The sequence below is a fragment of the Parasteatoda tepidariorum genome, chromosome 7 (genome assembly GCF_982258835.1).
Source record: "Parasteatoda tepidariorum strain Cologne lab strain chromosome 7, Ptep-v5.0, whole genome shotgun sequence".
In the NCBI taxonomy this organism is placed as follows: Eukaryota; Metazoa; Arthropoda; class Arachnida; order Araneae; family Theridiidae; genus Parasteatoda; species Parasteatoda tepidariorum.
The window spans coordinates 70,958,570-70,982,619 of NC_141761.1; the positions used below are offsets into that span (position 1 = coordinate 70,958,570).

A 24,050-nucleotide genomic window follows, 5' to 3' on the forward strand; every position below is an offset into this window, starting at 1 on the left:
ACGCATTGGCATTTTAACTTTTAATTGATTTCTTGATATCGATTCTTTTTTGATTAACTGCCCCAGAGAAAATGATACCCGATTTCGGCTTACGCTGCAAACATGCCTGTTTAGTATTTCAGGCATATACTGGAAGGTCGTCCGTTTACCATTTGCACCACACCGACCATATGAGAAGGCCGAAAGTTCCCTTTTAAAGGGAGTTTCCTTTGAAATTACTTTGAACATGCGTGCCAGTTCCTCGATAATTTCAAAGTTCTCATCAGCACCTCTTATAACTAACACTAATTGAGCAGTATCAATTATATCAGTGATTTCATAGCTATTGAGCAAAATTTAAATTGAATTTAAACTGAAAAAGGAACACTCGAAAAGAAACAAGATTTGAGTTATGTCGAAGACATTAAAATCATCAGATTTTATGCCTTGGGTTTTGTTTGTTACATTACTATTAACCATTAACATAGATAATTTCCTAAATTGTCTAAGTTTATAATTTTTACTCAACAATATGTGAAACGTAACTATAAAAGAAACACAAAGTAAATTAAGAATATAGTTTAGTTACATTGTTTATTTATTTTGTTATGTGGCATAAGAAAACACATACATTTTTATAACTTCATGTGAATCAGACTTCAGTTCTATTAGAAATATCAATAGAAAAACATGTCTTTAATAAAAAGATGCAAAACAGAGAGTATATTTCATAATTAAATTTGAGTAAAGCGTTGAATTTTGCGTATAAGAATGATGATTTTTAGGAATAGCACTGATTAAATCAATAATAAATAAAATTCTTTTGATCTCATTTTATTAATTACACATTTTAACATAACGAAAAATCAATTTTTTTTTTAATATTAAGAATCTATTTTAATTACTAATACTTGATTTATAAATTTTAAATATATAGATACATGATTTATAATTTTTCGAATAATCTGAACTTAATATTTATTATATAATATAACTTATTAATTATTATTAAATATATTATAATATTAATTATATAATATAACTTGATATAACTTAATAATTGTTATAAAATACTTAGGTAAATATATAAAAAAAAATAATGGGATAAAATGTCAACTAATTAAATTTGAAATAAATTAATTGAATATACTGAGCTCAATAACAATTTATCTAAATAAACAGTCTTTGTAATTAACTGAGAAACGTAATATAGCTTGATTAATGTAAAATCAATGTTTTCAAAATCTTCGAATATTCGAGTGTGTTTAATTTCTTATAGTCGAATTTTTAGAAAGAATTTAGCGTTTAATTTGTTAATAAAAAATGCTAGTTCCTATGGATTTTTTCTATTAGTTCTAATTTTAAGTCATTCATTAGATTTTTCTTTCAGTTTACTGTGAGGAATACTTCGGACTCAGTTACAATTTGGTGACTCCGAAGACAAACGGACCACCAAACTAACCATGCTTTCGTTTTTCACATACCCCATAGTTCTGAAAAAAGACAATATGAATTAAAATCGTATTATTTATGTCCATAAAAATAGAATGCTGACATTCTTTTAGTTTCTTCTGAAAAAAAAATTTGTGAAATTTTAAGTTTCATTTGAAATTAATCATCGTAAAAAGTAGTTGGTTTCATGGAGTAAAACTTCAATACGTTAGTGAAGTAGTATTTCAATACGATGGGCAAAATTTTATTAAGTGATAGTACACACCCAAGCAAACGATTTTTATCAAAGAATGCATGGTCGTAAGCAAAGCGCAAGGATGCTGGCGCATTTGGAAAGTTGTTTCATGCAAATGTGAAAGCTCCATTCCTGTTGCTAGTTATTATTTGCATGTTATGGAAAGAAGAAGAGCTCGTATACAAATTTTCGTCATGATTCATACATCAAAGCTACTGATTCGAGAGGGCATTGTCAATCGCGAGAGTAACGCATCTCAAGATGTTGCCCTTCTCTAATAAGGAAAAAGTCGATATGCATTCTGTTTATGGAACTGCAAATGGAAATAGCTTAGAGGCTCACCAGTTGTACGGAGAACGATTTCCCAACAGGCTGTTGCCCAACCGTAAAACATTTTAGTGCTTGCACCGACTGTTGTGTGAAGCGGGATCCTTTCTTTCAGCCAGGTCGGATGCAGGTAGTGCAAGGACGGACGGAATGGTTGAGGAAGCTATTTTGGATATGGTGGCTGATCAGCCAAGTACAAGTACGCGAGAGGTGGCTAGACAATAACAAGTATCGCAATCCACAACATGGCGAGTATTGAAGGATGAACGTTTGCAACCTTATCATGTTCAACGAGTCTAGGGACTGACTCAAAGGGATTTTCCTAGTCGTGTGCAATTTGCCCTCCGGTTTCTGCAGAATAATGCTGTAAATCCTGGTTTTGTTGCAATTGTTCTTTTCACGGATGAATGTACCTTCACGCGTGATGGTGCATTTAACACCCACAATCAGCATGTATGGGCAGAAGTAAATCCACATGCCACTTATCCACATTCGCATCAGCGACGTTTTTCTATCAATGTTTAGACAGGAATAATCAGCGACCATTCACTCGGTCCGTATCTTCTGCCACAGTTTCTTGACAGGAAAAATACCTCGCGTTTCTGCAACAGGTGCTGCCAGACAAGTTGAACGACGGTCCTTCACACATCCGGTGGGTAATGCAGTTCCATCAGGATGGAGCACCAGCTTATTACATACGAGAAGCGCGAAACTATTTGGTCGTAATTTTTCCAAACCAATGAATTAGGAGAGGTGGTCCTATAGTTTGGCCACCGCTCTCGCCAGATCTTTTATGCCTCGATTTCTTTTCGTGGGGACAGCTGAAAGCTCTTATGTAGGAGACTCCCATTGAATCTACAGAAGAACTTGTCTCCAAGCATTCGGCTGCTCTTCGCGATATGCCGGGTGTGTTTCAGAATGCTCGCCAATCTTTTCTTCGCCATTGTACTGCGTGCATAGCCTCTGCTGGCCACTGTTTTGAACACTTATTGTAATCACATGCCATTAAATTTGCTTTTATAACTTAAATTCATCGTTCTTTGTGTGCTTCTGCCTCATATAAGAACATAACTTTTGACGCCCTCTAACGGTTTTGCGGTTTGTTTTCGACCATGCATTCTTTGACAAAAACTGTTTGCTTGGGTGAATGTAAAACCACTGCTTCTACACAAAAATGTAAATATTGAACATCAAATACGTAAGAGTACACGTGTGTGTAGGCGGAGACAGAAGAGAAACAGGCTTTATAAGTACGCGTAAGTTAAGACGCATTTCGTTCGATAACACACCTCGGCGAATGTTTTGGCGTTATTTTTCAGCAATTGGTTAAATTCAAATTGTAACAATAAAAATGAGTAACCAACAACGTTTAAATGATGGAATGAGGTGGCGAATTGTGGTGAGGCTCAGGTACAGATTTGTAGAGAGTTCAATTTAACTTCCAGCATCGTATGTAACTTATAGAAACAGATCCAGGATACCGGATCCATCGAAAGAAAGCCTGGGCATGGTCACCCAAAAGTCCCGACCGCAAGATCGCATTTAGTCCATTATAGTGATGAGGCGTAACAAAGGGGCTATAGCTTCTCAGCTCTCTCGTGACTTTTGTGCTGCCACAGGAACCCGTGTATCAAGGGTGACTACTTCCAAACGACTTCATGAGAGAAGATTGTTTGAAGAAGACCTGCTGTTTGCGTCCCACTCATTTCTACGAACAGGAGAGTCCATTCAGCAGAGAGCATAGAGATTAGAGTATGGAGCGTTCTCTTCACCGATGAGTCCCGGTTCAGCCTAAACACCGTTTCTTGCCATATGTTCATATGGAGAAAACCAGGGACCCGCTTTTTACCCTTCAATATCCATGAAATCGACCATTATGGCAGTGTAAGTTTAATGGTCTGGGGAGGAATCATGTTGGATAGCAGCACACCTCTCCATATCTTTAAAAAAGGCTCCGTGACAAGTGTAAAGAATAGGGATGGGGTCTTAGAGTCCTATATGTTTGCTTTTACAGGGGTGCAGTTGGCTACTGAGTTCTTTTTAATGAGCAATAACGCGAGGCCACACGGAGCTCTTCTGGTCGACGAGTTTCTAGAGAGTGAGGATATTCGCCAAATGGACTAGCTAGCCAGATTTCCAGATCTCCATCCTATAGAACATGTCTGGGACTCTGTGCGGAGACCAATTACAACTTACTACCCCCCTCCGAGAACCATCCAGGGAATTAAAACAGCGTTACTGAGCGATCGGGAAATTGGCACAAGAAATGATTAGATACCTTATTTTAGGGATGAAATCACACTGCAAGGCATGAATATAAGAGGACACTATACCCCCTATTAACCTATTTTTTTGTTTATTCTGCAACCGCTGTTTTATACCTTCCGACTCCAACGAGTGTTACACACGATTATGCGTGTGTAACACAGTTGTTGAACAATTATTGGTTTTGTATTGTATCAAAGTATCTACGTATCAAATTTTATTAAAATATGTCCAGTAGTTCTAGAGATTCGCCAGATGATTGGCTAGCCAGATTTCCAGACCTCAATCCTATAGAGCATGTCTGGTCGACGAATTTCTAGATAGTGAGGATATTCGCCGGATGGATTAGCTGGCCAGATTTCCAATTCTCAATCCTATAGAGCATGTCTGGTCGACGAATTTCTAGAGAGTGAGGATATTCGCCGGATGGATTGGCCAGCCACAGATTTCCTGACCTCAATCCTATAGAGCATGTCTGGTCGACGAATTGCTAGAGAGTGAGGATATTCGCCGGATGGATTGGATAGCCAGGTTTCCAGACCTCAATCCTATAGAGCATGTCTAGGACGCTCTGTGGAGGGCAATAACAACTCAGTACCCCCCTCCGAGAATCATCCAGGGAATGAAAACAGCGTTGCTGAACGATCGGGAAATTGCCACAAGAAATGATAAGATACCTTATTTTAGGTATGAAATCACACTGCAAGGCCTGAATATAAGAGGGGACCATACCCCCTATTAACCCATTTTCTTATTTATTTTATATTTTGTTATTTTATATTTAAACTTGTCTTAACATTTGAACATTTTTTTAATGCTAGACCTGGCCAATTATGAAGTATATAAAATAATAAGAATAACAATTTCAACACATAATTAATTTTCCAGTATTAAGTATCATAAATTTAAAATATAAAACTCTTATATACTTTTGTTGCTATTTACTTAACGCTAAATGCCTTTCCTGTGCATTAGATCTGTGCATTACAAAAAGTGCTGTTCGCAACAGATATGCTAGAAAATACTTATACAAAAAGTTTGTACTTACTCGATTGAGTTGGTGCTATTGTAAAAAATACAATAAAAGAATTTTAATGAGTAGAATAAAATTAAAGCAAATCAAAATTATAAATAAAAGTAATAATATTTCTCTGTATCTATTAATCAAAGAGTAATTCCACGTATGAAGTACCGAGCATTCCTTTTCTTTATTATTTACTGAACATTTTGAATGGAGTTTTACATTTCCATATGCTATGTGCCAAGCTAATATAGTATCAGGCCTCTATTTTTATATTCAAATGACAGAAAGCAACTCATGAAATAGTTATTGAAATAAAGGGAAATATAAAAAGAAATTATATAAAATTATAATAAAAAGACGAAGACGATAGCACAAAGGTACGATAAAAAAAGGACGATCACTAATATGTTTAAAAATTGATGAAGCAAAAATGGCACTTATGAAGGTTGGAGACCCTGCATTCAGTGCAATATTTACCATAGACTCATGCCATTTGCAAGAATGTCAAATTTTTTAGCTCATTAATTAAATATATTGAGACATTAAAAGTCGCTGCTCCATTGAATTGATTAATCGATTTCTGAAAGGAGAGTGATTAACTATCATTGCTCTGCGATGAACATACCTAAAACAAAATTTAAATCAGGTCAAAATTTGATTTAGGTAATAAAAAATTGGCTGCTTTGGCTATAAGCATCTTTCATTCAAATTGCTTCTTATTTTTTTAAGGCGTGTTGTCATCCATAAAAATGGACTTCCAACAGCATCTTTGAACTTACTTTGGAATTTAAGTCTTAACCCATTTCCAGGGAATTCTCAGAAAGTCCGACACTTTCGGAAATAAAACAAAATTTGAAATCTTCAGAATAGCTTTTTTTTAAATATTGATTTTGTAGGCCTAATTAATATCTTTTACAAAGAGCTAACAAGCTTTATGCAGTATTCGGCTGAAGGTTAAAGGATATTTTAATTTTATTTTACAGCCTTCTACAGCAGCTTTACAGCTTTTTAAAATTTTATGTCAGCCTACTTTTGAAACTGCCACTTTCATTTTGTGTTTTTACCAACTAGGCTTTTTAAAAGAACCCAGACTAAGCAATATAGTTTATGTTATTATTAATTCAGAGAAAAAAGGAAAATGATAAAGTCCTACTTGCTCATTAAAGTCTGTTTAATTGGATTTTTCCCTGAAACTGTCTTCTCTGTTGTGTTGCAAGATATATTTTAAGGAAATTTCCTACCAATCGTTCATTCACTTAAACAAATTGCAGAAAAATAATGAACACCAGCCTCATATATATAGGTTGAAAATGATCTATTTTATAACGACAGAAAACCGAATTTTTTCAAAATATTTTGTAAATCATTCCTTATGCACGTACTCCGGAAACTCTTTTAACATTTGAGAAGTAAAAAAATTGACACAAAAAATAATGTATATGCTTAAACGAAAGTAATTATTGAAAATATTGTTGTTACCAGGAAAATGCCGACTTGAACTTATTTTTAAATATAATTGTTAAAATCAGTGCAAAATCATACTAAAATATTGAGAATTATGAAATTAATTAAACTTTCAAGAAAGCATCGTGTATGAAATTTGATTTTCGTGGCAGTCATAGCAAAATGCCGTATTTTTTGAAAACTGATAAGTATCGTATTTATTATTATTTATATAAACTTCCAAATTTGGTGAGAATATTGTCACAGAATAATGTCATCGCACAACCTAGCGTACCTTTCTTACATTACTTAACACTAGCGTACATTACTTAATACTAATTAGTTGTCTTATAAATGCTTATTATTTAGCTCTGTTTAAAGGTTGTAATTTTGTTGATGTCTTTCTTTACAATATATTAACGCGCATTTTTCCCACACCGTTGTTAATATTGGCAATCCCTAAAAACTCTATTACATTCCCTTAATGTGGCACAAAATTTTACGAGCCGTGAAGTAAAAAAAAAAAACATATGAAATGTATTAAAAATTTAATTAATTGAAGCGTAAGTTATATAAAAATACTATTAAATATAGATTTAAAATTTACGATAAAATACGCTTCAAGTTTTCGTAGTCATAAATAAAAGATTAATTTTAATTTAAAAAATAATTAAACCAAAATAACTAAAAACTAAATAAAATTCTAAATGCTCATACCTCTTTTTTATGTACGCAAATAAAACCATCTTTGCAATTACAATAAGCATGGTATTTTTGTAATTCGCCTTGAGTAACTTCACAATATTCTCCTAAAAATTGTAAATATATAACTAAAAAGGAAATACTTGCATGCAGTCATTATTGTTTGAAACTGCCTATAATATATATATATTATAGGCGGTATATATATATATATATATATATATATATATATATATATATATATATATATATATGTAGGTTCTGATTTTAAACAGTCACCCAGTAAAAGAAGGAAAGCCAATAAGAGCTTTTATTTCTAGTTTTTCTAGTTTAAGTTCGTATGTTAAGTTCACCTATTTGAATGTTTTTTTATTAACTTTTTTTTCCTATTATGGGTACTGATGCGTTAATTTTTCCAATTATTATCATTATTAAAGCGTTTATTTCCTAGATGGCAGCACTGAAATATAATTTGCTTCATATTTTTACCAAAGATATTTTATACCAATTATTTTATACAATAAATCTAAAAGCACATTTTTTAGTTTTTTCTTTTGAAATTGTATTAGATATTAGATTAGTATATCTGATTTCAACACATGTTTATATTATTTTATTTCATATCGATAAGTTTGTTTTCTGCCTTTCTTCCTTTATCTTGAACCCATTTACAATTGATTTATTTTTTTAATTTTTTAGAGTAATGGAGCTCAATCACCATAGCAAAGGAATGCACCCTGAGGAGAACCTTTAATCTCCCCCCTCCCCATATATATATATATATATATATATATATATATATATATATATATATATATATATATATATATATATAGCAACCTATTCTAAAGTTCGTTCAAAATTTCCCCTTTCCACTCTTCTGGAATCAAAATCTAACTTTACAGGATGGAATTTTTATGGATGACTCGAAATCAAAATTAATTACAAAATGGTACAAATTCGTTTAAAAAAAAACTTTAGATATCAAATTGCTACAGAAAAAAACGCTGCTAAATTAAGTTTAGTAATAAATAAAAAAATTATTTCCTTTAATAACAGGTGCTGAACAGCAGACCCAACTCTGAGTTTACTATCAAGGTTCAACTCCGTTGCCTTGTAATTTTGAACTCAACACAGAAGACAAGGAAACTCCCAGATCAAATATTTGTAGAAATTTCGACTTCCTATAGGACCTTTTGATGAAACTAACCTACATTTGCGTTATGTGGAGAGGAAAACCATAAAAACTTCCCACGGTTAGCCTGAGAGCAAGGGTACTATTACCCTTGATCCGTCTAACACTGATGATATTTCACTTCAGAAACTTTTATGTAACTTCGGAAAAGCGAGTACAAGTGCCGGCTAAATACGGCGCTCCTACACGCAGGACATTGCATGGATGCTGGCTTAAAGTGGCTCTTGTGCAAAGATGATGTCGTGTAAGCACCAACTAGGCGCGTGAAACGAAAGAGTTCACTGCTGTATGACGAATAAAATTAATAATAGAGCGTTTGACTTCCAATGAGCTGAACACGGTTCGAATCCCAGTGATGGCTGTTCGATACGAATTCCGTACCCAGGTAGCACCAACCACAGTTATTATCATTAGTGGTAGACGAGTCATGGGTTAGAATCTTCTTGCCGTCCAGATAACCGTAGGAGGTTTTCGTGGTTTTGTCATAGTGATTAAATCTTACTTTTCAATGTAAAAAAAAAGAGTGGGTTTCGGAAAATTAAAAAAATGTAAAGTGAAATTTTGATAAAATGTTTCAAGAAAAGTTTGAGTCTTAAATAAAAAAAATTCCCAAACTCACTTTTTATTCACATAATTTAATATAATATGCTTAAATTACCAAATACTGAAACAGCATAAAAAACTTTATTTTCTTTATTAAAAAACTTTATTTTCTTAGTCAACAAATAAATAAAAACTGTTTTTTAACCAAAATATTTCAATATTTATTTTTATAGAGAAATAATTAAGTTCGTAGATCTCAATTTTTTCCGCAACATCTAAACATCATGCTTTTCAACTTACATTCAGAAAAATTAAAAGGTACTTTTTATTCAGGTATTAAAAAAATTTTCATTCAATGCAAACGGCCTGCATCTAGAATTTTTTTTTTTTGAATTGCATATTTTTAAGCAGTGACTCTGAGACTTAAACGCAATGACGATTAATATTTTCTGAGATTTCTGATCAGTTAAGCAAAAATTTTATGCATTATTATGAGCATTTTGAAAGGAATCTTAGTTTCTATGATTGCACAGTTCCAGCTTATTTGGGACAACAGAACAGTAAGCATTTTTACTCTTCCTGCTGTAGAGGAGTTTCTTCCAAATTTCAGTGTTTTCTTCACATGAAGCAATCATGATTTTTTTTTATTGAACAAAAAATAATAATAATAAATAATTGATCATTTTTCTTGTTGAAAAGAAAACGAGAAAATATTGAGTTTGCAAACATTGTGATTTTCTGTAAAGGATTTCTGAATTTTTTTCAAAAATATTACCCCAAACAACTAAGTATTTCAATAAACATTTCTCATTTGATTCAAAATTTAAGACAGAGAAATTTTTTCTGTGACTTTATTCAGCAGTTTAACAAAAACAGTCAAACTACATCGGGAAATGTCATTATACTCACTTGTTTGCTGGTTTGTTTATAGCTGCTGATTTTTTTTAAATGTTAAGTATAAAATTGCTTTTTTTGTGATTAGTAAGAAGCATTAAAGCCATTACATTTACCTTCTGATGAACGCTCATCGCAAGATCCTGTTATTTGACTTCCAAAGAGACAACATTCATCTTTTTTACAATTGATTTCACCAATACAAATTTGAGCATCGGCAATCTTGGGGAAAAAGATACAAATACATCAGAAATGAAAGCAAAAAAATAAATAAGTAAAACAATTTTTTTCAGAAATTACTTTCATGGAAAAAAAACAACACTTATTTGAAATACTAACTGCAAATTGTTTCAAAACGAGTTATTAAATTTATGAGTTCGTGAAGTTGTTCTTCAGCAAATAATACAAGTTAAAAACCGTACTGATTGTGTGGATTACACAGCAAATGTTGGCAGTAGTGTATTACAAGGTTTAAAAAAACATCCATTGCTTTCACAATTTTCGATTTTTTAATTTAGATTCGCAATAAACAAAACTCGAACATAATTTTCTCTTTTATACGTTGTTTTAAAAGGCGAATAGTCACAGCCGAAATTTTAATTGTTTTAAATTTTTTTTCTTTTTTTTAATTTCAAATTTGTCTATATTTTCTTGAAAAATACATAAGAGAAACATCATTTTTTTTAAATATTCACTCATGTTATTTCTTTAATTTTTTTTTATTGATCGAAAATAGTAGTAATACCACCACCTCTTCAACGCTTTTGAAAAGAAAGAAAAAAAATAGCTACATTTTTTTTATTCTTAATTTAAGGATTGAATAATTTCTTCTACAAAAATTTTAATATTACATTTAGATAACAACTTTAAAGTAACGTTTTTATGAATTTTATATTCTGTTTAAACCGTTTGTAGTGTGCATCTTAACACTAAAAATGGCTGCAATTATTTTACACAAAAGTGGTGTTCCTCTCTACCAGGAACCAAATATTGTTTCTGGTGCAGTGGAATACTAAGAATGTTCTTTTACAGAACTCGGTGTAAAGTAGCCTCCATAATTTCTTCGATTCAGTAACTTTAAACTTTATAAATAAAGTAAGATATAGTGCACACATAAGAGTCACTAGAGTTATTTTTTCTCTACAATATAAAGCAATAACGATTAAGTTATCTGACTGGTGTAAAAACATGATTTTCGATAAAATTTTCGAAATTTAGTTTAGTATAAATTTAAAATTCCAGCTGTAATACCTTTCTAAAAATACTTTACTTCGATTTGCACTAATACCTTTCTAAAACTTCAAACTTGACTTCTATTTGCACTCCAATTCTTCAAAGTTATAGTAGTAGTTTTTGTGCCAGGTGATAACAGTGGATAAACTAGTGTTTTTAAAGTCTTTAAATGCGTTTTTCTCTAAATCAGGTTTTTTTTACACATATTACACCACCTTAAACACCATATCTGATATCGTTTTTAAAATAATTGTCTACAATTTTTCTTGAGTGCTCATAATTTCATCACACATGTTTTGAACTATAGACTAATAGAAAAAAGTCGAATATAATTTTTTATGCACGTTTTTTCGCAAAGACAGAATTTTTAAAAATTTGCTTTTTTAACTACATTGATCCCTAACTCAGTAGGGTATGCACTTGTTTTTAAAATAATAGTTTAAAACATAGTTGATACCTCTTTAATAAAATACTTGTTTCAGATGATAAAAATTTTTACAGTGTTTAGCGAATAGGCAAAAAATTCTTATTTTTACCTAAAAAAGGCCATTTAGATTTTTTTTATTAATAATAGCTTTCTTGGCAGTTATATAAAATTTTACACATAATAAGATATGTAAACACAATTTCCTTTTTAAAATTTTGTATAATAATTTTAAAAAAATTGTTGAAGCTACTCGGATGCCTTAATTCAAGATGCAAAAGTGATAAATTTGCTGAACTAAAGTTAGTTTGTAAATTAAACATATACACAACACAGAGGGAATATTTATATGTATTCCAACAACACTGAATCGAAAACAGAATCGAAATGTAGAGACATTAAAAATTTATTTAATTCAATTAAAAGATTTATGTAACTCATCTAATTAGAATATAATTATCTTATTATACAACAAAAAACATATATGTTTTTTAATAACATTTTCTTTACTTGGTTTTGTGGGATGTTCAGCATCGTGGAAGACAAAGAAAAACTTTTACCTTCTCTTTTCGATTGTAAACAGAAAATATTGATCACTTAACAGATCGTCTTGCGCCAACATTGTTTAAAATAACTCAGGAATGGAGTTAAACCATCAGGTCTTGGTGTAAGCTTTCTCATTTGTTGGAATTTAGACTTAATTGCACCCTTTGAAGTATGTATGAAAGCTCGGTTCTTTATTGACTTGAAATAACGTACGATTTTCAGAGTTTTTTAAACACCAAATTTGGATTGGCATTTCCCCAAAGTTTTTACAGTATGGTGAATGAGAGACAAAGTAAGCTATTTTTTCCCCACGCTAATATGTTGAAAACTTAAATTAAATTTTTTTTATATTCTATATATGTAGTTTTAAATTGCTTGATTTATTTTGGCGACATCAATGTTGAATAGTTTTTTTAACCATGAAAATGTACTTTGCATCACGTTTCTGTTATCAAATAAAACCTGGACGCTATCAATTAGGCATAGTTGGGTCGTAAAAAACACCAAAAGTTAAGACACAGCATATAGGCTACAGTACCGTACAGTCCGCAAAAAAAAAAGATATCACCCTGAATAACTTTCGTTCTAATGATCGTATTTTCACGAACTAAGTGTCAATCTTAATGGTTCCGGGGGGTGACCTCAAATATGCTAATTAATTAGTTCTAACTATTAATTAAATTACGAAATCAGACACAAAAACGTACTTTCTCTGAATAAACATACAATTTTTTTTTTTGCATATTTGGATTCCTTATCTTCAAAATATACGGGGTAGCCGCAATCTGGGAAATGTGGTCCCCATAGTTTGGTCAGGAGAGCGATTCAAAGTTTGGACCCCTTAATGTTAATTTCGTTTTTTACGTTTTCAGTCGTATTTTAAAAACTAATTAAGCAATTCAAAAAAAAATTGCACCCACTCATAAAACTCATTTACCCAAAGATAATTTAATGAAAAAAATAATTTTTAATAATTATTTATTATTTTTTATTATTTAATTAAAGTGAGGATGAAAAAATTTTGAATAATAAGGTAGGGATTTTTTTATACCATTTTAATCTACATATTTTTCAATTGTAAAATCTAAAGTTTCTATCGTTTTTATTTATTAGAAGATGAGAAAAATTAAAATTAATTATTTAAAAAAAATTAATTTGTCGACAATGAAGAAATGATTTAATGGGGCGATTAATATTAAAATGTGATAAACTTACGAGGAAATTGACTTAGCGCGAGTGGCGTAAAATTTCATTCATATTTTTTTCGCTAAAAATCGTTTGCTAAACTTTTTATTTTTATTTTTTTAAAACGATAAAATACGATTCGCGATCGCAACGAACTATAGGGGGCGTTGTTGTATGAGACTAATACCTGTGATTTCTATATGAACAGTCATTCAGTTACTCTAGAGACGTCGTTAATGTAGCACGTAGCATTGCAACGTTCCTTCTTTATTGTGGCTAATTAAATTTAAAAAAGAAAAATGCTTGATATTCTTTCTTATGCAAACGAAAACAAAATGGTATCTCTTTTTATTAGAGAAGGAATATCCAAAACACATCGGAAAAATATTTGTACATTAACAGAAAAAATATGTATATTCTTATAAGAGTTAAAACCTAATGCCCGAGAAATAGTTGTACTAAATTTAATGATATAACATGAAAGGCCTATTTAAACTTTACATTCCATAGTTTTAAGTATCATATTACTTCAGAAAATTAAAATGAACAAAAGTATACATAATTCTCATAATTTAATGAAATTTAATTTTGTAAACAAAGTTTTTTGACAGCAATTTTTATCAAAAAATTTCAAGTTTCAATAAAAATCATTATTTAGAAACTAAGAAACGTAAAATAAAGAATGCTGACGAAACAAAAACAAAAAAACAATTCTTTTTTGTCGCCATTTTTAGTGCTACGAAAATTCGTCTTTGGGATTTGCCAAAAACAAAACAAGATGCAATTTTATTTTTTCAGGAGGAAAATATTTTACCGAAAAAAAGAAAATGTACCAATTCCCACAACATAAAACTTTATCTTGGTAAACGTACGTTTTGGAAATGTTATTTCATTTGGAATCTTATTTATCAGAGTTCATATGGCGATATGATTGTTTTGAATCTATGCTAAACTCTATATCGGCTCATTTTCCACCGAAATCCGATTGACTATTTTGATTTTAAATAAAGTGTTGTTGTCGCAAAAGTTTTAAGTGTAGATTAGCGGCACTTAAAAACCGCCAAATCTGTAGCGGTGGTGGCGTTAATACGTAAGTACCGAATTTTTATTCCATACTTTTCTGAATCATATTACTTCAAACATTGGAATATACAAGAAGTATGCATAAACACATAATGTTATACAATTTAATTTTTCAAAAAAAGTATTTTGAGAACAATTTTTATCAAAAAATTATAAACTAAAAAACGGAAAATAAAGAATTCTTAGGATAAAAAAACGATTTTAAGAATTCTTTACATTGAAATAAAAACTTTCATATTGTTTCATTTTTATTATTCTTATAGTTCTTAATCAGACGTAAAAAACCATTCTGTAGAGAACCATCATCAAATGAAAAAAAAATATTTACAAGCAAATTTTTATTGTAAAAATCATTGCACTTACCTGATTTATAATTCCCGGAGAATTCCAAAATGATAAGTTCCTTGTTTGAAAACTTTATTCTCAAATAATAGATACATAGTTTATCCCTTCATTACTTTTAGATAACATACTACACAGCAAAATTTTATAATTGATATTAATTTGAATATGTAGCTAAAAACAGAATAGCTGAATTCGAGTTGAACTTATTCTTTCAAAACTAAAAAATACTTACCAAGAAAACAATTAAAATTAATTAAGAATCAGCACAAATGGCACTATTTCAAGTAACTTGGATAATTTTTTATTGTCGTTTTCCGAATTATACGGATACAGAAATATATACTATTCTATAACGAAGAAGAATATGCTATAACTATTACAATTCTGTATGTTCTGAATTCATATTTATTCACTGGAATGACGAAAGCAATGTTGACTTCACTTTAATTCGTAATGAATTGAAGACAGAAGAAATGCATTTTACCTTAATACACACATCTGTAACAGAATCCGAAATCGGAAGTCATCAGTTGCAAGTTTGTTGATAATAGAAATTAAAAATTATTGAGGAATTTTTCTTCAAATGTTTGGCGTGTTCTGTTCCTGAAAGATTTACTAATATTCTGGAGATTTTTTTCAAGTTCTTCGGCCTTTTCCTTAGGGAAATTTTGTTTCTTATTTGCTGCTAAAAAATGGCGTCTGATTCTGTCAATGATTTCGATGGAACTAAATGAAAACGTGATAAATTAATGTCTGATATTTACAGGCTCCCGCTAGACGGCGTACTCGAGCGTTGCGATCGCGAATATTTCTTTTTTAGTCGTCTAAAATTCTATTTGCAATTTAGTAAAGAAATTTGAATAAAACATTTTAATCAACGAGTGTCGAGTTTTATAAAAGCATGCTTGTGATTGAATATGATTATACACCAGATTTTGCTTATTTAATGTGATTATTTTTTATTTTTTAGCATTTTTTCTCAATAACTGATACAATTTCTATAATATACATACGTATGAATAGATTTGGAATAAAATATTTAACAATTTCTTGAATATATTTTTTATAAATATTAATAAAAATACGTAGTCAACATTTTTAAGCATCTCTCACATCATTGCAAATTTCTCAACATCTTATATATCGTCTTAATCTTAAAAGTAATTTTCTAATCACCTGTCTGTGATCACCTGTCTGTGAATGTTACTGTGAATGACCGAAATCTGGAGAATGTCGACTTTCACCGGTGAATGTCAACAATCACATAGTCGCTTTGGTGATTGTCTGAAATATTTATTACATCCGATTTGATATTAATTTATTCGCTGATATAATTACATTTATTCAATATTTTAATACTTACTGACGATAGATTAGAAGAAACATCATTGTAGGGTATACCGGGCAAATGCATACCAGGGAGTGGCACTTGACCTTAAAAAAACATCAGTGTAGGATATACCGGGCAAATGTATACCAGGGAGTGGCACTTGACCTTAAAAAAACATCAGTGTAGGATATACCGGGCAAATGTATACCGGGCAGTGGCAATTAACTAGAACTAGTATGACTAGACCTTTGGTAAATGTCCGAAATATATACTAGGTCTAGTTAAGTGCCACAGCCCGGTATACATTTGCCTGGTATACCAGACACTGATGTTTTTTTAAGGTCAAGTGTCACTGCCTGGTATACATTTGCCCGGTATACCAGACACTGATGCTTTTTTAAGGTCAAGTGCCACTGCCCGGTATATCTTACACCGATAATTTTTTAAGGTTCAGTGCCATTGCCCGATATATATTAGCCTGATACTCCAAACACTGATGTTTCTTCTAATCTATTGTCAGTAAGTATTAAAATATCGAATAAATGTAATTATATCCACGAATAAATTAATATCAAATCGGATGTAATAAATATTTCGGATATTCACCAAAGCGACTATGTGATTGTCAACATTCACCGGTGAAAGTCAACAACCACCGATTTCGATCATTCACAGTAACATGCACATCATTAATATAACATAATGACCTCATCAGTATGTTTTTTTCATATTTTGCCTAAATAACATTTGTCATTCTATAGAATGCCTAGGGAAAGTATGTAATACCTCTCATATTTCATACTTTGCCTAAAAACATCCAGCATTGTATAGAATGCCGAGACATTCTATTCAATACCGGCGTTTCATACTTTGCCGGTAACATATATAAGAAAACAAAAATAATCATAGTAGCAGTATTTGGTGGTAAATGTAGCTGTAATCGTAACTGAAGAATATGCTGTGCGACATTTTATGGTGAATTTGCGAATGTAAGTTTCAGAATGCATTGAAAGATGAGGATGGTATTTGCTAATCATCTTTATTCAAAGAAAGCCTTGATAAATGTATAGTCTCATCTTATCGGAATTTTTACACGCTTTTAAGTAGAGAATTAGAACAAAATTTATTTTTAAAAATCATCGAAATTAATATTCTGTGTTCCCTCGATTTGACACAAAAAATGATTTTAAAACTTTGGCTCTATTGCTTCATGGTCTAAAGGCTAGCCAGAAGATAATTTTCTCACCTGCCGATACTATTTGTAATATATGTAAAAAAATATCAAAATAACAAATCCTTTTTAATGGTTTGTCGACGAATAATGATCTAGTCAAATTTATTATACGTATGCCTGATTTTATCATAAGTATGGTGGTGATAGAATTTTTTAAATAAACTATTAAGCAACAAATTTTAATTTCCATAAAAAAATTTTTATAATACTTGCACATATAAAAGTCAGACTTGATATTAAAATGATGCCATAGAACTTCATTTTACGATAGCTGCTAGACGTCCTTAAAGGTAGGTTATACATCTTACACCTGTCTCCCTTTTATGTACCTTCCTTAAAATGTGAAAGTAAACGTAGCATAAGTACAAGGCGTTTTGTTTTCCTTCATAGAAATTTCTATAATACTTAAGTAACGCCAAGTATAATACAATGAATAAACCAAATATATGTGTAAGATTATACATTCAGATAAAAAGCTACATTGGGTCATCTAAATTTTCTATCACGAAATTCGTGGTCTGAAGATCATAAAAAAATTCTTTTAATATACTAAATCGGAAATTAAATGTGATGTTCATACACATTGTCTTGTTTTACTTTATTGAAATTTATACAATGACATAATTTTTCAACTTTATACTCATATTAAATATAATAAGTACTCCAACTGTGATTTTTTTGGATGTCTGTGAAGTGATTTTGTTTTGTTTTGGAAGAAAATAGTATAACCAGGCTCTTAATAGGAGGAAAATATTATTCAGGAGTGTTTATGGTAACATAAATCCAAAAAACCCAGTAACTTTTAAAGTTGAACTTATAGTCTAGTTTCTGTCTGTTTGATTAAATAAATAATTTTTGCGATAAAAGTGATTTTAGGTATTTTTTCGATATCAATTATTCTAATTAATTCACAAGGAAACGGTATGATGTTTAAAATGAAAAAAAAAATGAGGTTTTCATCATTAACCTGATAAAATAATTGTTTTTCTTTTCTTATTAAATATCCATCTGAGCACATAGAATGCCTTTTTTCTTCGGATTATATACGGAGAAATATTATTCAGGAGTGTTTTTGGTAACATAAATCCACAAAAGTCAGTAACTTTTAAAGTTGAACTAAAAGTCTAGTTTCCGTCTTTAATTGAATAAATAATATGTATTTAAATAAATAAAAATATAATAATATAAAAATAAATGAAATATATAATAAATAAAAATATTTTTTTCACTAATACAAGTGTGCGTAAGTTCAATTTAGATGTTAGTTCCGATATACTAGTAAACTTTTATTTATTTATTACTTTTAACCAGTTATTTAAAATCTGTTCTAATTTTAAAAGGGTGGATGTTTTTTAACCTTGTTATAAGTTTGAGTGTTAATTTTATGTTTAACCGTTTACATGCCAAAGTTCCAAAAATGGAACATGAACTTTGAGTTCGAATTTAAGGAACAATTAAGGTCCGAATAATACTATTTTTCATAGAAATAAAATTTACACTGTGAGTTATTTTTTCATTAACTTTTGTTTTTTTCGATTTGATTATCCACCAATTTTGTAATTTTGATATGATTTGTAAAGTTTTATCCTGCCCGCAATGGAATTTACCAAAAATCCAATTTATATAACGCGACTACAATATTTACAGCCTTTCAAATGGATAAGATTACCCTATGTTAGACATTAAATTCATAATCGCATTTAAAAAAAAAGCATGTTATTTAAAAATTTTGTTTTCCATTTCTGGAGCATTGGCGTTTCAAGATAATGCACCAAGCACTACGAAGTCGTTTTGAGTATGCCGTAGTATCACTAAGGAATACATAATCAGGCTTTTCAATTGAATAAGATTCCGCATCGACTTCTGCCTCAGCATCCAAAGCACTTAAATCGATAGTACTAATTTTATCATGTTCCAGGCTAGTAATTGTGTAAACTAAGTTTAAATTTTTTTATTGACGACGTTTCTTAATATTTCTCTTTTATAAGAAATATCCTCGTAACTTCAGCAAGGTGGGTCTAATCTGGGCCACCTAACTTCACTTAACGACATGACCGTTGATCTCCTACGATTCTCACATTTCCCTGAATCATGTTTGCAGTTCTACTTCTGCCGTGTTCTATAACAGGAATAGCATTGACATGTGCTGTTTTAATGAGTAATTTGAGAAAGATATCACTCCTAGCTGGGAATGTTTTCCTTGTTTTATATTTCCAAAAATTATTAATTATTTGAGTTTCTCTTTTGGATGTCCTGTTTTTATTGGTGTCACAGGAATATCGGAATTCTCCCCTAATGGACAATTACAGTCAAATTTTTTTTTAATTTTAATGCATTCAGAATCCCTCAAAACTCCCAGAAAACATTTCATCACTTTTCTAAGAAGACTATTTATTTAGTTATTTTCAATCAAAAAACGCTTATTTTCGTTTTCGCCTGAAACGGGGAGTCACGTGATTATGCACGAACTGACGTCATACGTGTCCATCTGCCGTTCACTTACAATAGCTGCGCTGTGAAAACCAATACGTTCTAGCCTTCGTTTGAATTTTCGAATTAAATCCAACTATTTTAGATGGTCTAAAGCTATCTGTATAAAAAATTGCACCTTAATATCGCTTAATAAAAATGTGGATTTGATATAACGTATTTTTATAATGTTAAATTTCAATGGTACCCACTAAAACATTGTTAATACTTGACGAAATTTTCTAGCTCGGAATAATTAAGATTTTTTAGTTCAGTAAAAAAAATGTATGGTATTGCATATAAATGATGCGATATAAATACAAAATAACTTCGGTTTTTCATTTTTTAACTATAATCTTAATTTTAATGTATACTTCAAGTTCATTTGGAACATTTATTTTCATCCTAAGTGAAAGAAATGTTGGATCAATTTCTTATGTAGAATAAATAGTTTTAGATTTTAAAATGTAGGACAGCTTAAGTTATTGATAATTTTTATCTATTTATTCTAGAGTGAATTCAAAGCGTGTAATTGTGTTCATAACAGTAGCCTCTTAAAAAACTTGTGATCCCAGCAAAACTTTATATATATATATATATATATATATATATATAAATATATATATATATATATATTCCTGCAGATTTTATTAACTTTACTTTAATTGCCTTAATCTATGTTATAAGACTATTTGAAATCAAGCATATGCATTTATTAATTATTTAATAAATAATAAAGAATGTGCATTAGAATTTCTTTCCATTTTGTGTAAGTTAATTTTTTATTTTTGTTCTCTAGCTTTAGTGAAACAAAACCTTCCAGCTTAATGATATTCACTGAAATTTTGTGGATAAATGAGTTAATTAGATATGGATAAATGAGAAATTAAGTGAAATTTTAAGTATAACTAGATTATGGTTATGATGATGGTCAGATATATTTCAATGGACTAGATTCTTATAGTGTTGATACGTTTTCGGCTATACCGTATGCATAACCTGAGATTTTCTTAAAACTATTTTAATAATTTTTTTTAATTAAAAATGTATAATGTATTAATTTTACCATTTTAGAATTCTTCATTGCAAGCACTGACAAATAGCTTGCAAGAATAAGGAGAGAGATTAGCAATAACCATACTTTATTAATACTATATTGCAGAAAAAGGAATTAAAACTTATAAATTTAAAAATAAAAATAATTTCGAACTGTAACGGAATTCTTATTTAAGCTAGGAATAATAAATATAAGCGTTAATGTGTATTTAAATATTTAATACATAGTGAAACAAAAAAAAAAAGATGACATAAACTGCATTAGTAAATATTTACTTAAAAAGAAAATCCTTCAGCTCTAGTAATAAATAAATAAAATAAAGAAGCAACATTAAATTACATTATTTGAATTTTTGATCATTAACACATAGATTGTAACGATGATGGACTGATATTTTTCAATGGACTAGATTTATGAAAATACTGATTTGTTTTAATGCAATGACGAATTATAAAATCATCCATCCTATATCAAAATGTATAAAATTTCTATACAATCTGCGACTTATTTTAATTAAGTAATTAGGTTGTAATGAAGCATTATTTTAATTTAAAAGTAAGTGGAATAAAAGAGTATTTTCTATGAACTTTAACACCACTGATTTCAGCCGAAAAGAAATGTTGATTCGCTGTAAAGAGCTACATAATCATTTCTTCAGATATTTTAATGATAAATAATAACGTTTGAAGTTTTAAAATCTTTCTTTCATTTTGCACACATTCTCAGAACCGTAAATTTAATTCACAAAATTTTTACTGATAATTTACAAAGGATGTTCATACGATATACGTGATATCAAAACTAAAAGAGCATTGAAATAGCCTTAGCGAATGGAGACGGTACGTTTCCCTTCGGCACATTTGACGTCATAACCAATCAGGGATCGTTCTTGATTGCATCACTTACGGAGGCCTTTTGGGGCAATTTAAATGTTTAATAACTAAATAAATTAACATTTGCCGAAAAAAACACAGCAGATTACGAATTATATAATTTTTCTCTTTGTTTTTTTGTAAGTTTTTTCTTTTTATATTTTTTCATATGTCCGCGATTGACAAGAAAAACTAGCGAAGCGCATCCCCGTCTGTCATGGTCACTCGAAATCCTTTTTTCGGGGATTAATCTTGAAGTAAATGACCATTACCACCAGATACTTCTCTATTTTCTTTTCTGAAGAACAGATGATTAGGATGGGTTAAAATTTGGGGAATTTTAAATGGATTCTATTTCCATATTTTGACTCATTTCATACTTGGTCAAAGCTAAGGCTGTCATGTACTCTAAGTTTATTTAATATTTTTCTTCAATACTTCAAACGGTTGCGTAAAAGCAGTATGAGATCATACTTTTTTTCCAATTAAGTTAGCGTTGAACAAATGATATAAATATCTGTTATTTATACGTACGCTTTGGTAAAAATTATCTCTTTGAACAACATAAATTAGACAAAACTTAAATATTAATGTATTTATTTTGCTGTGACGGGGAAGAGAATTCTCCGACAGAAACAAAAAAGCTACGTTAAAACATGTATAAGAAGAAAAAATATGATTTTTTTTTATTACAGTGTCACTTTTCGCTTACAATAGACAACTATTTTTTAGATGGTTAGGGGCCAAAATTAAGATGAAAGATGAAAATTCATAGCTCTCATTCCTACAAAGATAAAAATTCATAGACGTTAATTTTTTTTTTGAACTGTCTATTATACACTCCCGCGTTCACTGACCACCTGACCGGAACATCTGCACCCCGGAGCTCAAGGTCAAGAAAACTGAGATGGGCACAGTAGGCCTTGGCCCTCTATGGGCTGTCGCGCCACTGAGTTTAGTTTAGTTTTAATTATACACCCTGCTCCACAGTTACAATTCTTAATAAATATATGAACCTGTTCAAAAATAAAGTATAGGTCGTGGTTGCTCAGAGAATAAAGCGTTTGCCTCCCAATGAGTCAGTGAAACCAAAAATCCATCACACAATATAAAACAGAAAATGTACAATTTAATAGGAAATCTAAATGTGATGCCTTTATAGGCATTACATATTTCCTAGATTCTAAAATTTCCTTAATTTCATAAATTTAGTTTTATTAACCATCCTTAATCCAATTATAATTGAATTAAACCATCAATATAATTTTTTATCACTTTCTATTAAAAACTAATATAAATAGTATAATTCTTTTCTTAACAATCAATGTAACTGCTAACTTATTAATTTAATACAAATGTATAATTCACTGTCTCAACTGATTTGAGTAAAACCCTCCTTTCTTTAACTTTCAGCTACTTTATTTCTCTACCCACAAAAATGTTTCGGTTACAGGATTATATTAAATTTTAACGGTCTTTTTGCAAATAAGCCGTAGCCAAATTAATTAAAATTTGATATTCGTAATGTTGGGTTGGTTTTGATTTTGGATATATCGTCTCGTCGATCTCTTCCCATGCTCCTAAGCGTCCGTTGGTAACTATTCACTGGAGATTAAACGAAATACGTTTTAAGAATTCAAACCAACAAAACAAAAGTTATCTAAAATCATTCGACATGATGCTATTGTTAGAAAACAACTTATGATTGTCAAAATGTACCAAAATGAAGCAATTTCGCTCGCAATTAGCTTTCTTGAGGACCATAAAAAGCCTGCAACTACGGTTCCTAAAGTGAATTTCTTACAACCAATTTCAATTTATTTGATATCTATGAAAAAACAGCAACAAATAAAAAACCAAATTACTAAAATTGCCTTATTACTTTGCTCCAAAATCTAATTAATTTTGTCAACATTTCGAAATTTTACTGTACCCATAAATGAATCTGTACTTTTTCTCTATTAATTTTGCTTTGTTAGTAGATCAATTATCTGATTCGATATTAGTTCATATCGATATTTTTTAAAACTGCACCAATAGACAGGGACAGTGATGACGTATTTTATGACGTCAAACCCCGCCTCCTTCCAAACGCGTTCCAAACAATTTTTCGAACGAACCATTTTAATGGCATTTCCTATGTGAATTTAAGACGGCAAGATTTTTAGTTTATTATAGAAATAAATAAATTTATATAGCGCTTCTAAGGGACT

At 30.3% G+C, this 24,050-nt stretch overlaps 1 protein-coding gene across 1 annotated transcript; it reads right to left on the reverse strand.

Annotated features, from left to right (window-relative positions):
* Positions 1-547: 547 nt before the first annotated feature.
* Positions 548-17,809, reverse strand: LOC147807243 (uncharacterized). Its single transcript, XM_087168041.1, has 5 exons — positions 17,653-17,809; positions 10,176-10,281; positions 7,443-7,534; positions 5,307-5,321; positions 548-1,472 (listed from the first exon to the last, which is right to left on the reverse strand). The coding sequence occupies exons 1-5, from the start codon at positions 17,740-17,742 to the stop codon at positions 1,437-1,439; spliced, it is 339 nt and encodes a 112-aa protein (XP_087024167.1). The 5' UTR covers positions 17,743-17,809; the 3' UTR covers positions 548-1,436.
* Positions 17,810-24,050: the final 6,241 nt, after the last annotated feature.

Coding starts and splice junctions, on each gene's coding strand:
- LOC147807243 (XM_087168041.1), bottom strand. CDS start 17,742: ATGTATAACCTACCTTTAAGGACGTCTAGCAGCTATCGTAAAATGAAG. Junction 10,282..17,652: donor CAAGTCTGACTTTTATATGT/GCAAGTATTATA, acceptor TTTTTCCCCAAG/ATTGCCGATGCTCAAATTTG. Junction 7,535..10,175: donor CGATGAGCGTTCATCAGAAG/GTAAATGTAATG, acceptor TACAATTTTTAG/GAGAATATTGTGAAGTTACT.